This window comes from Arvicanthis niloticus, chromosome 1 (genome assembly GCF_011762505.2).
Source record: "Arvicanthis niloticus isolate mArvNil1 chromosome 1, mArvNil1.pat.X, whole genome shotgun sequence".
Classification (NCBI taxonomy): domain Eukaryota; kingdom Metazoa; phylum Chordata; class Mammalia; order Rodentia; family Muridae; genus Arvicanthis; species Arvicanthis niloticus.
The window spans coordinates 108,958,353-108,971,197 of NC_047658.1; the positions used below are offsets into that span (position 1 = coordinate 108,958,353).

The 12,845-nt window shown below is 52.6% G+C and overlaps 2 protein-coding genes across 9 annotated transcripts in view; one reads left to right on the plus strand and one right to left on the minus strand.

Moving 5' to 3' along the window:
• The window catches only part of Lsp1 (lymphocyte specific protein 1), a 41,349-nt gene that overhangs the window by 24,201 nt on the left and 4,303 nt on the right, over positions 1–12,845 (plus strand). For 4 of the 7 annotated variants that reach the window (XM_076913748.1, XM_034507524.2, XM_034521555.3 and 1 more), the window contains exons 3-11: positions 1,392–1,544; positions 3,449–3,545; positions 3,877–3,969; positions 4,161–4,204; positions 4,356–4,437; positions 5,207–5,341; positions 5,650–5,727; positions 5,860–5,966; positions 9,599–9,962. In XM_076913748.1, coding sequence (XP_076769863.1) covers positions 1,392–1,544; positions 3,449–3,545; positions 3,877–3,969; positions 4,161–4,204; positions 4,356–4,437; positions 5,207–5,341; positions 5,650–5,727; positions 5,860–5,949 — 772 coding nt within the window. In that variant the 3' untranslated portion in view covers positions 5,950–5,966; positions 9,599–9,962. Of the gene's footprint in view, positions 1–1,391; positions 1,545–3,448; positions 3,546–3,876; positions 3,970–4,160; positions 4,205–4,355; positions 4,438–5,206; positions 5,342–5,649; positions 5,728–5,828; positions 5,967–9,598; positions 9,963–12,845 lie in introns of those variants that run through there. The other 3 variants (XM_076913749.1, XM_076913752.1, XM_076913756.1) reach the window with 3 other exon arrangements.
• On the minus strand, positions 6,657–12,425 carry Prr33 (proline rich 33). Of its 2 annotated transcripts, none has more exons than XM_076913745.1 (2): positions 12,304–12,425; positions 6,657–8,455 (listed from the first exon to the last, which is right to left on the minus strand). In XM_076913745.1, the coding sequence occupies exon 2, from the start codon at positions 8,446–8,448 to the stop codon at positions 7,129–7,131; it is 1,320 nt and encodes a 439-aa protein (XP_076769860.1). In that variant the 5' UTR covers positions 8,449–8,455; positions 12,304–12,425; the 3' UTR covers positions 6,657–7,128. The 2 variants fall into 2 exon arrangements, with proteins under 2 accessions (XP_076769860.1, XP_034352123.1); XM_034496232.2 differs by having other exon boundaries at positions 12,318–12,408.

A 12,845-nucleotide genomic window follows, 5' to 3' on the forward strand; every position in this document is an offset into this window, starting at 1 on the left:
CCAGCCATGAGGCCCTGGCTCCCGAGCCCCCCGCCCAAACTCCTGGCTGCCGGTGACTCACGGAGGCCACGTCCAAGTTGGCGGCCACGGGCCGGCTCGTTTCCTCCTCAGGCCCAGGAGGCCTCCGCGGCTGGGCTGGGCTGTTTTTCCAATAACTCTCCCCTTCCTCCTGGCCCTGTTTTGTTCCATTTTCTCGGAGTCAGCAGCTTTGGGCGGGGTGGGGTGCTGCTGGGGTCATGGCCTCTCAGCCAGGTCTTCAGTTACTGGGTCCTTGCTAGCCCCCAACTCCTTCTCTTACCCAGTAGCTCACTCCGTAGCTTGAGAAAGGCTGTGAGGACCAGCATGAGAAACACAGAAGTCTCAAGAAACCCTAGATAGATGGAGAAAAACACAGTCCTCTCTTGTGGAGCCCTAGACTGAAGGAGGGAGCAGAGCCCTGCTTTAGGGGAGCTGAGGATAGATGAGCACAACTAGACCCTCAGGGAGCCCTAGACTGATGGGGGAGGCATAGCCTTGTGCTCAGGGAGCCCTAGACTGATGGGAGAGGCATAGCCTTGTGCTCAGGGAGCCCTAGACTAATGGGAGAGGCATAGCCTTGTGCTCGGGGAGCCCTAGACTGATGGGGGAGGCATAGCCTTGTGCTCAGGGAGCCCTAGACTGATGGGAGAGGCATAGCCTTGTGCTCAGGGAGCCCTAGACTGATGGGAGAGGCATAGCCTTGTGCTCGGGGAGCCCTAGACTGATGGGAGAGGCATAGCCTTGTGCTCAAGGAGCCCTAGACTGATGGGAGAGGCATAGCCTTGCACTCAGGGAGTCCTAGACTGATGGGGAGGCATAGCCCTACTCTCAGAGAACCTTCCATCGAAGGAGAAGGCATAGCTGTGCTCTCAAGGAGTCATAGACTAATGAAGGAGGTATAGCCTGACCCTCAGGGAGCCCTAGAATGATGGTGGAGCCATAGCTGTGTCCTTGGGGAGTACTAGACTGATGGTAGAACCACAGCCCTGCCCTCATAGAACCCTGGACTGATGGTAGAGCCATAGTCCTGCCCTCAGGAAGCCCTAGACTGATGGTGGAGCCACAACCCTGACCTCATAGAGCTCTAGGCTGATAGTAGAGCTGTGGTCCTGCCCTCAGGGAAGCCTAGATGAATAAAGAAAACAAGCACACTCTGTTCTCAGGAAGCTATGGGCTGCTAGAGAATGCATGGCTCTACCCTGGGTGATTTCAGACCACAAGGAGACAAACTTAGCCATGGAGAGCCACCTCTGAAGCAGATGGTCACTCTGACACTGGGAGTCAGGGTTGAAGGGAAGAGACAAGGGAAGGAACATAGGCTGTAGCATGAAGATCGTCCCTAACCCTCTCTTCCACCGCCCTTTCTGCCTCAGCCTCAAGTCATCTGAACTGGATGAAGATGAGGGTTTCGGTGACTGGTCCCAAAAGTCGGAGCCACGGCAGCAATTCTGGGGGAATGAAGGGCCTGCAGAGGGGACTGAGCCCTCTCAAAGTGAGAGTCCAGGAGAGAAACAAACAGAGGAGAGGCAAGTGTGGACCAAGGCACTGGCTCTCTGACCCTAACCTGGGCCTGCCTACCCTTCCCCTAAAAAAAAAAAAAAAAAAAAAAAAAAAAAGTCGCTCAGAGTGTGAAGAAGGTAGGGAGGTAGGAAGAAAGGGAGATAGAGGGCAGGATGGCCAGTGAGGGGCCTACAGGGGAAGAGTAATGGGGATATTGCATTCCTGGGTTCCCCAGGGCTGGGGGGCCCCATCCTGACTAGCTGCAGCCAACTGGGGGGGCTGCCACATCAGCACACAGCTGCAGCCCACTTACGTAATGTACAGCCCACGCCCGCCAGCCCTCCCCAGGCTGGCTGAACTCCATTCCCACAAAGGGGAGCAGGTACTTCCAGATGTGAGCCTGTGAGGCGGCCCAGGGGACACGTTTTCCAGATGTGTGGACGTGTGTGCCTGTCTAAATCAGGATGAACGGAGGCCCAAAGCCCCCTTGGGTCTGGAGATGAGGGACTGCTGACGAAGTCTCACCTTGCCTTCCCACACTTTCAGGGCCAGGTGTGAGGATAAGTCTGCCTTTTCCATCAGGCCTAGGGGCTCCAGCCCTGCTAGGGAGCCCCAGAATTGGAGGCCAGGGCCCTATTGCCTTGAGTGAGCCAGAGCCAAAGGCTGAGCTGTCTTCCCTCAGCAATTACTCCACTCCTATCCCCTCAGAGGCCCCTGGGCCAGCAAAGCAACTGCTGGACTCTTCTCAGTTAATGAACTTCAGTTTCGACTCACAATCATCTGTTACACTCCAAAATCCTTGTCTTTTCCTGCGCCCTTGGTTCTGAGCCTGCCCACTGCCAGCTATCCTGGGTCTGCCCATCACCAGCCTCGATTTCCCCTTATCTGCCTTTGTACTTTCTGGGTTTCTAGGCAGGCAGCTACAGCCTTGCCTTTAACTCACTTCTTTCTCCTGCTTAACAGCAGGGGGCACTTTAGATCTTCCAGCAGAGCTCCGGTGCTCCAGCCACCGCCCTACCCTCAAACCCGCCAGGCTGCCTGGCCCGCCAGCTCTTGAATGGCCCCTCTGTGTGGCTGCTGCTGGCTCCGACCCCAGCCCACCTTGGGCGGTGGGTTTGGGTTTTGGCTGGCACATTCACCAAGGGGCCTGACATCATGGAAAATACAAGAATTTACTATCTTCTCCTCCAGGTTCAGAGCGGCTCAAACACAGAGTCACGCCCGGCTGCCCATTGGCTAGCTGCCCCTCCCCAAGGCCCCTCGCCTCAGTAATGCAGTCCCTTCCCTGGAGTGTTCCATCTGCTGACCCAGCACCCCTAAACATTCTGACCCTGGGCCCCCAATGGCCTCTCCTCGATGTTATCTTCTGCTGACCCATTTTGCCCATATGTGGACAGAGGAAAAGCCCCCAGAAGCTGGCCTTGCCCAGATAGAGTTGCTGTAGGAAGCATTCAGCTTCAGTACTTGGGTGGCCCTATACAGTGAGTAGCTAATGTCTTCAAAGGGACCTTGTAGGACCCCTCAGCACAGAGGCTGTAGAAGACTGTGCTGGCTTTGAACAATGCCCTATACATCCTTTTACAAAAGTGCTGTGGCTGGACCTGTAAGATGCTTAGTGGGCAAAGGTGCTTACTGAGCCTACCACCCTGAGTTAGATGCCCAGGCCCCACGTGGTGGTAGGAGAGCACTGACTCCCTCAGTTGTCTTCTGACACACCCCTGTCTCTCTTTAAATAAATATTAAGAGAAAGAGAAAGAGCTGGGGGATGGGGGGTAAAAAAAAAAACAATGTTTTTTGGAGCCCTGTGTACCAACTCATTGGACTGCCCCCATTTTATAGATGACACACCAGAGGCTTAGAACTGTAAATAGCCTAGAACCAAGCAAAAATGATCCTCCACTATTGTCTTTGTCTCCCTTTTCTCCCATAGTTCTCACCAAGCTAAGGACCACTTGGAGGAGTCAAACCTGAGTCACAAGGAGCCCAATCCAGAGGATGCTGTTGGAGGTTCTGGGGAGGCAGAGGAGGTGAGAGCTTCCTCAGGGGCTGGGTCTGTGATACCCCATGGGTATTGTAGTTCAACAAACTGGCCTAGAAGAGACATCCCCCCAACCCTATATCTGAGTCCTTCCAGGACATATTTTTGGAGGGTGGTGAGATTGGTGACCTTCTGGGAAAGTTCCTCCTCCATGACCAAGAGACTCTTCCCTGCAGTCAGGGATTCCAGAGTTATAGCATGTCAGGGCCAGACCAGGCCTGAGGCCCCTGAAGGGGAAGTCCGCTGCTCTGACAGGCCCTGGGTGGGGCAGGAGGGTGCAGGGAGGGGTCATCCAAGCTGCCTGTGTTTCTTATCCCTAGCATCTGAAAAGTCATCAGGCCAAGACCTCCAGCCCTTTGACCTTGGAAGACACTGTTGAACTGAGTTCACCTCCCCTGAGCCCCACCACCAAAGTAGGTGAAGCCTGAGCACCCCCTTTATTGCAGTTTGTGTCTGCTTTTCATGTTCTCCTCACCTCCTGCAGTACTCATAAACCCTGTGATGTGGACATGGGGTTGGGTGCCAAGTGGGTAGACTCACTGTGGTATAGAACATGAGCCTGATGTTGCTATCCATGACCCACACCTCTGTGCATCTTCCACAGCTGGCTGATAGGACAGAGTCCCTGAACCGCTCCATCCAAAAGAGGTATGTCTACCTGCTCTCTGGCATTTTCAAAGACAGGGTGGGAGAGTGGCTGTTGGTGGAGGTCAGGGATGTAGTGCTCTGGGAGGGGCTTTGGGTGAGCTGGGAGGACTTTGGAAGGTAAAATAAGGCCTACCCTTTCTTTTACTCCTAGCAACAGTGTGAAGAAGTCTCAACCAACTTTGCCTATTTCCACAATCGATGAGCGCCTGCAGCAATACACCCAGGCCACTGAGGTGAAGTATCCTCAGTTCTCTGAGGCCAAACCTTCTCTTTAATATGCCATCACCCATCTACCTAAGCAACTCTCTCCATCCCATCATATCCCACTCTTTACCCAACCAGTGTCCTTCCATCAACTCCCAGTGCCCCTTCCATAAACCCTAGGTCTCTTACATCACAACAGGCATGCTCTGTCTGGTCAAACACCCCATTCAACCAGTGCTCCTCCCGCTATACAGCACACCCTTCCTCCATCTAACAAAGCCCACGTACTTAAACAACATCCCTCCGTCTAACCTATACCCCATCAGCATTGTTCTCATTTAATACCCCTCCACCTAACCAACACCCTCCATCCAATCAGTGTCTCTTTATCTAACTAGTTCCCCTCCATCCATTCTGTGTCTCTCTACGCAACCAGCACCCCTCCACTCAACCACTGTCCCTCCATTCAGGCAACATTCTTCTGTATGCTTTCTCTATTCCATTGTGAGTCCCCCTCTATCAAGCCCTCATCCTTCTATTCAACCAACACTCTTTCTTCAGGTATTCCTCCATCACAGCAAATAACTTCTCCATCTAACTTACATATTCCATCTAACTAATGCTCCTCCAGCCCCCAGACATGAATGTAGCATGAGGCAGAAATGGGGGTGGCTCAGAGGGTGCCAAATAAAGGATAGGACATCTGTCCTGAATCCCCACCTCCAACAAATGCAAAGATGAAGGAGAGCTGCTGATATCTACCATGGTAATTGTCTTGGGGTTCTGTCTCCTCTACAGTCTGCTGGCCGAACTCCCAAGCTGTCCCGCCAGCCCTCCATAGAGCTGCCCAGCATGGCCGTAGCCAGTACTAAGACTCGTTGGGAAACAGGAGAGGTGCAGACTCAGACTGCTTCCAAGACACCCTCCTGCCAGGTAGGAGTCCTCCCCAGGCCGACCAAACTGGGAAGACTGAGAATGGGAAGATAGCCATCATGGAGTGGGGGAGTGGGTATTCTTTAAAAAGCAAACCTGGGATAGCCAAAGTGGAGTGTGGATGGACAGGCTTCAGGGCTCAAGGAAAAATCCATGCTGTCCTGATAAACATGCAGTATGATTCTCCTTTCCTCCCTGTCTAAAGTGAGCTGGGTAGATCCTCCACCTTCCAGCTAGGAAACACCAGGCAGAAGAAAAGGCCCCATCATGAGTATCTGTCCTGTGATAGACCCTGTGTCTTCCCCCAGGATATAGTAGCTGGAGACATGAGCAAGAAAAGTCTATGGGAACAGAAAGGAGGCTCCAAGATCTCATCCACCATCAAGGTAGGTAGGGCTCTACATGCTAGGAACAAACTGATTACAATCAAAAATGGCTGCTACTGCCATCTCCAAAGACTTCTCAGAGTCAGTCTTTCCTTCCATAGCTTCTCCTTGACACTTAGTCTCACCTAACAGAGCACTCCATCCGGAAAGAGGTACAAGTTCGTGGCTACTGGACATGGAAAGTACGAGAAAGTGCTTGTGGATGAGGGCTCAGCATCATAGACCATGTATGCATCCCGGTGAGTTGAAGGACCAGAGAATGACATGGGTCTTCCTGAGGACATGGGTGGGCCCTAACTTAGGTCTTGAAGGCTGAAGACCTGGCCTTAGAGTTGCCATATCTTCTGTCTGGCTACCAGTTGTCTTCAGCTCTCTGAAGCCTAGAACTTGGTCCCTTTAAGCAGGGTCATGTTGGCCCAGTAACTGTCCATAGGAGACTCAATGTTCCATTTAAGAACTACTCTATCAGTAGGGTTCATCATCGTGTGAACCAGCGCTGGAGAAGGTGCGTGCGGCACAGCTTCTAAGAGTGTGGGTTATCACATATCCAGTAAAGGAGCTGAGACCTTGCCTTGACCCCTCTGCCCAACTGATGGCCCCTGAGAACTCTGCTGCTTTCCTCATCCTATTTAAGAACACGAAGTGATGTCCATGTAGTATACACACATTTATTGGTGGCTCCATCCGTAGCCATGATACCCATCACATCCCAGGTGGGGCTGCCAGCTTGACCCTTGCTGAATTTTGTCATGGTGGCTGGAACGGGAAGCCATTCCTGGCTCCTCTGGATTCCCTCCTCTCACAGCTTATGAGAGTCTGGCAGATCTTAGGGGTTTCTCTAATGCCTGGCCCCTGCCTTCTTTGTAGCCCTCTAGCTCAACCTACCCTTACTCAACTATTGAAACTTGGCTGTGATTTTTCACTACACCATACACTCAGTGCAGTCTTACTCAGTAAGCCCTTGCTATCAGGAAGTCAGAGGGGACACACATGGAACCACAGAAAATCCTCCCTCCATTGTCCTGTCCTATGTACAGCCGACTACCCCTCATCCAAGCCCTCTTACACTGGGACTAGAGGCCCCCACAGACCATGGACCTGAAGTCAGGCTCCCACCATCCATGAACATTCTCCAATTCACAATCTCCACAACCCAAACCACCTCCAGCCACACGCTCCCAGCTTCATTCACTTGTCTCACTTGCCATATCTCTTCCCACCAATTGATCTGTGTCTGCCCGATAGGCTCCTCTTAGCAGCTAGCATCCAGCTACCATGGTCGTGCACCTTGCTGACCCATCCAGTTCACATGTGAGGGCTAAGACTCTCTTCTCTGTATACCCAACCTCAGCCAGTCTCTGTCCACCACAGTCCAGAGTCCCAGAAGCCACTCTAGCTTTATCACTGGAGCCTCCAACCTGCTGCTGTCCGGTTGAAATTCTTGGGCTGGGAATGCAGTTCCAGAATCGGGTAGAAGGTAGGAGGGGGCCGGGCCACCTCCTGTAGCTTCCGGGCATTGAAACGAGGTCGGCACAGAAAAGGCAGGCGGCTGAGGCAGGCCAGAGGGTGGCCCCTATCTCCAGGCCCCGCAGGGTGGCCTCTATGGGACTCAGCCAGTGACATGCGGTACAACACCGCATCCCACATCCTGGAGGCTCGGGAGGCAGGGGGCTGTGGGCCCACAGGGGCTGGCACCTTGGGTTGCGTTGGCTCCACGTTCGGCTCCAGCTCCGGAAATGCAGGCTCCTTTGCCTCCTCCATCAGCTGCTTCTTTAGACGTGTCCAGCCACTAAGGGAGGGCTTAGGTGTAACTTTGGGAACAGGGCATGGGTGGAGGTCTGAGGAGCCTGAGGCTTGGGGGAGGCTAGAGACGTGCTTGGACTCCATGGCAGGCCTGGCTGTGGGTAGCTTCTCTAGATGTTCTGCTTCAGGAGCTGCAGAAGCTGGTTTATAAGGTGAGGGTCCAGGTGAGCGGTATGTAGGGGCTATGGGCACTACCACCCTAGCACCACTTTCTCTGTTCATTGAGACCTGAAAGCTAGGTGCTGGCCTGGTTATAGGGGGCTCCTCAGGCCCAGGACTGGCTGCCTGTACCCCAGCAGGCAGTGGGCGAATATGAGCCACTGGGATTAGAGACTGCGTGCTAGAAGTACACAGGCTTTTATCTCCATCCAGGGCCATTCTAGGGGACTCAGGAGTCTCAGTATGTGAGGATGGTGACAGACGGATATGCACTTGAGTGATGTGGGTACCACCCGCTGTAGGAGCAGATACATGGGCAAAGCCACTACGGGGGCAGGCAGTGTCTGGGGCTGGAGCTTCAAGACTAGGAGATGCCTTGAGGTGCGTGGCCAGAGACCTTTGCTGGGGAAGGCTGAAAGAGAAAGTGGATTTCTGCAGAGGTGATGCCACATGATGAATAATGGGGGTGTGTGGGGAGCGGGGTAAAGGGGCCACTGTGTGAGGGGCTTCAGCAGGACACAGGACTGTGGTCTCCAGGTCATGACTGGCCTCACTCACAGGGGACAGGGAGGTACGGAAGGCCCCAGGTGAGGTGGGGGTTGTGCCCACCATCTTCTTCCGAGCAGCTTTTCTCAGTAGCTTCTGAAGTCTCTGATTGTCTTTTCCTGGTTTGGGCAGCAAGGGTGGTGGGGGTCCAGGGGAGGGCTCAGGTCTTGGGCCACCTGCTGCCGGGGGTATCGACACAACCGAAATGAGCATCCTTGGTCTGGAGTAGAGGGGAGAAACAGTGGTCAGACAGCCCTCCCTCCCCTGCCCACAGGAGGGGCTGGGTATTTTCCCACTGTATGAGGAGATGGGAGAATGTGCAGACTCAGCTGCTAAAAGCCCCACTTCCTATGCTTCCAAAACTGCAGAGTACCTTCTAACCACAGTGCATAAGTCACTGTGGGTGGCTTCACCATACCTTGGTGTGGAGGTGAACTTACAGTGGCTCCAGGTCACTTGGTAAGTGACAATGGCTAGTATCTGCCTTCAAGACTCTGTCCTCTAAGATGGCCCAGCACAAAGCTGGCCTACCTTTGAGTGCCAGCTTGACCCCAGACTTAGAGTAGTACAGGATGGGAAAAGAGACCCATTGATGAACTGCAAGCAAACTGCCTGTGTCTGGCCAGCTGCCGGACAGTGGTGAAGGGCAGGCTGCCTGCAGACACGTGAGGGGCGCCATGCAGTCGCCAGCCTGACCACAGGCGGGTCCGTGTGCTTTGAGACAGTGGTGAGGGGTGGCAGCCAAAAGGCTCAGGCAAGCTGAAGCTGTATTCTTAGAGGTAGGTTGGTTGGAAGATGGGAGCAGTTTCGCTGAGCTATACTAAATGGGATATCCCCACAGCCCTCCTGCTGAGGTTAGTTCTGGCCAAGCTGCCTATCTTGGTTTCTGGGCGCCACGTGTTTGCAAGGACATTGACAAATGGCATCTGGGCCAAGCTGGAGGCCATCTGGTTTGGGGTGGAAGGAGGCCTATGGCTGTTGCAGTAGGGGCTGGCCCTGCTGAAGCAGGAGCAAACACTGGAAGGGGGCTGAAGGGGTCATCCCACACTTGCTCTCAGCTTCTGGGCTACATCTAGGGAACTGGTACTTGAGAAATGGGACAACCCTGGGTTTTATTCAAGGAGCCTGCCTTAATTGGTAGTCAGTATTCCCTCCTAAGCCAGTCCAGGCCAAGAATACTGAGTTCACCCCGACAGCACGTCTCCCAGGGGACTGACCACTGTAAGCAGGAGCTTTCCCCCAGATAAGAAGGGGTATAGTAGGATCTGATGGCCACTAGAAAGATAGGATTGTGGAGGGGACAGGCCATGCCTCTCCCTCAACTCTAGCCTAATGGACCCCATACCCTTGCCTATGTTCCCAGGATAGACTCCAGCCAGATGCCACTCCCAGCCCTGACCAAGAAATTGCTTCCTGTTGCCAGTCTGGCCTGCTCTCGTGCCTCCAACAATCCAGCTGCCACTTGCCTCTCCTTTTGCTCCTGGATCCTCCATCTTCTATGCCCTCTCATCCTCTGACCAAACCTCCAACTCTGCTTCTCACCATCAGCTAAAGGGACCATTCCCTAGAGGAGCCAAGAGCTCCCAAGAAAGGATGAAGGAGAGAAGGCAAGCATCTCAACCAGATCCAAGGAGTAACTGTCCCCATGTTGAATGCTCAGGACTCTGAGTCATGCCCTGTTTGCAGATGCCTCATTTTGTGTAATAAAGTGCATTGAGTGTCCCCTATGCATTTGTATCTCCTATGCTCACTAATAGAGAACATGGTGATCAAAACAGAAAGGGCCACATTGGAAAGGGCCACATCTGTTGGCCACTTGATGCTTGATCAGCTCTGTGGGAAACCACTCTGTCTTGTCCTTTGGCCTTACAATGTGTTATGCTCCAGGATCTAAGGTATGAGGTGAACCAAGCTGGGGCATCAATAATGGATGTGGCCTACTCCTCTTCCAGAACATGATACTTCAGTGACACTTCCTTGCCTGGACCAAAATAAACCCCATAACACCTGAACAAGAACACTTTAGTCTGTTCCTGGTAGTGTCCATTAAGAACAAGTGATGCCACCAGGCATTTCCTATCTCAGTACCCAAAGAGTACTCTCTGAAGGTGTAATGGTGAACAGATGGATGGAAGGATTGTTGAATGAATGGGCAATTAGGTAGATGTGTAGCTAATGAGTGGATGGATGGATGGATGGATAGATGGATGGGCAGATAGGTAAGTAGATAGAGGAGAAGACAGATGGAGGGGTGGAAAGATGAATGATTGATGAGTTATTAGGTAGGTGGATGGGTGGGTAGATGGGTGAATGACGGATGATAGATGGATAGACAGGTGGGTGTTAGGATAGACGGATGAGTGGGTAGATCATGGATGGGCAAATGAATTGATGGACAGATGAATAAGTGGATAGATAAATGGATGGGTGGGTGAGTGTGTAGACAGAAGGACAGATAATTGATGGGTAGATAGAAGGATAGATGGATACATGAGTAGCTGGATGGGTGGATGGGGAGATGGATGGATGGATAGATGGAGAAGTGAATTGATAATGGATGGGTAAATAGTGGCAGGTGGATGGGAATAGATGATGGGTGAGTAGATAGATTGATGGGTAAGTAGTTGAGTGGGAAGATGGGTGGATAGATGGATGGACAAAGAGTGAGTATGTGAGTAGATAGGTGGTGAAGGGAGAGAAGAAATAGTGGCTGTGAGAGTTGATTGTGAGGATAAACAAGCATATAAGGGCTGAACAAGTGAGTGAATGGCAGTTGGGCTGTGGAATGTCCTCCTCAGGGGCACCCTCCCTTTGTCAGGCCTACCTCAGGGCCTGACTTTAAACCCTGTTGTCTCTAGAATCTGGAGCTTCTTGACTAACAGCAGTCTAACCTTGACTGTGACATCCACCTAGACACTCAGAATCTTGACTTTTTGGAAGCTTCAAACCCCACTGGTAGGAACACACAGCTCAGGAAGATCAAAGTCAGCAGATACAGTTGCTGAAGCAGACAGGTAGATGACCTTATCCCTCCTGCTCACAGCTCACTGTGATAGAGCCCTTCCCTGCTCAACCAGGAGCTTCTCTCTAGACAAAGGACACTCCCTGCCCTTCCTACTCAAATGAGGTGGTAACCAAGAGCAGAAGGTAGAAGCTGCTTCAAGGTCCATAATAGGATGAGGAACAAGACTCCAGCATAGGGCCAAAATGGACATGCCAAGTGACAGAGGGCAAAGTGTTTATTGCACCATGCTCCTCTGACTTTCCCAGCCTCTCTCTTTGGCCTGAAGAGAACTGCAAGGTGTGCCCTCTGAGCACAACTCACTAAATCTTACTTAGGCCTCAGATGTGGAGTCTACCTTCTGCTGTAATACTGCCCACCCTGCCAGCAGCACCAGGACACTGCCCTTCCATCTTCCTGCCAGTCTCCTGAAAGGCCCAATAGCTGCTGCTGCTTCCTCCAGGCCCTGCTTAAAGTAAAGGTTCGCTTCACTTTAGGATCTGGGAAGTACCCTAATACCTGTAGAGTCGATCAGTATGTTTTTAGAACCAGGAGGCACTGTCATGCATGGAGACAGCTGCTGCCCAGATCACAGTGGCTGAGTCCCAAGTGCCATGTCAGCCAATCCTATCCTGGGCTTGGCAGAGCCAGACACAGTAGGTCAAGTAGGGGCGCTGGGTGACACTCAGGGTCCAGGGGCTCTTCCACTCCCAGTCTGCTTAGCAGACCAGATTGAGTGGCCTCTGAAAACCCCACTATTCTGGGAGTCACCCATATAGGCCACTGGAGTCAGGACACTTGAAGGACAGGCTCTTTTCAACCTCCTCTGTCCTCCAGGCTCGGTCAAAGTCGAATATTCACTGACTTTGAAAGATCCCCTACAACTACTCTACAAAGACTCTGCCTCTCAGTCTCCTGGATAGAAATCTGTACCCTATCCAACAGACTTTGTCCCCCACCTCCACCAGGGGCTCCAGTCTTCTCCCAGATCCCTGGGGGAGCCTTTTGTCCTGTCTCCTTTCCCCACCAAGCCCCAGCCAGGCCAAGTAGGACCTGTTGTGTATTACCTTGCATGTGTTACCTGCTCAAGTCTTTAGTAGCCGGCAGCAGCTGGTCCAGCAGTGCCCACTCTATGCTGTCCTGCTGTACCTTGGGCCTGATCCCCCGAGGAGGAGGTGACTGTTACTCAAAATAAGACCTGCCTGGTCTCTCTGACCTCACTGAAAGCATATGCCAAAGGCTCCTGAAGTGGGCAGCCACTCTCCCCTGCTGGCCATGAGGAGCCACTACAAAGACTGTAGCATACCCACCTATAAGACCTCTAAGAAACCCCATTCCTCTCAGAAAAGAGTTTCTGGATTCAGGCGTTCAACAACCATAGACTGGACAAAATCCCCCATTTCTGCTCTCTGTATTCTTCAGCTGAGTGATTTGCTTAGTCTCGGTAAAGCCAGATGAGAAGGGAGGCTGACCTAACCACAGAAGAGATTTAGAGTCCCCATGGCACTAGTGTGGGGCTTCATAAACTCTACATGACCCTCAAGGCCAGATTGAGGTGGGCATCCACAATACTTAGAGCTCACTGAACCCTAACTATCCAGTGGCGTGG

Excerpts from the sequence above, each read along its gene's own strand:
- Prr33 (XM_076913745.1), bottom strand. The coding sequence starts at position 8,448 with ATGCTCATTTCGGTTGTGTCGATACCCCCGGCAGCAGGTGGCCCAAGA.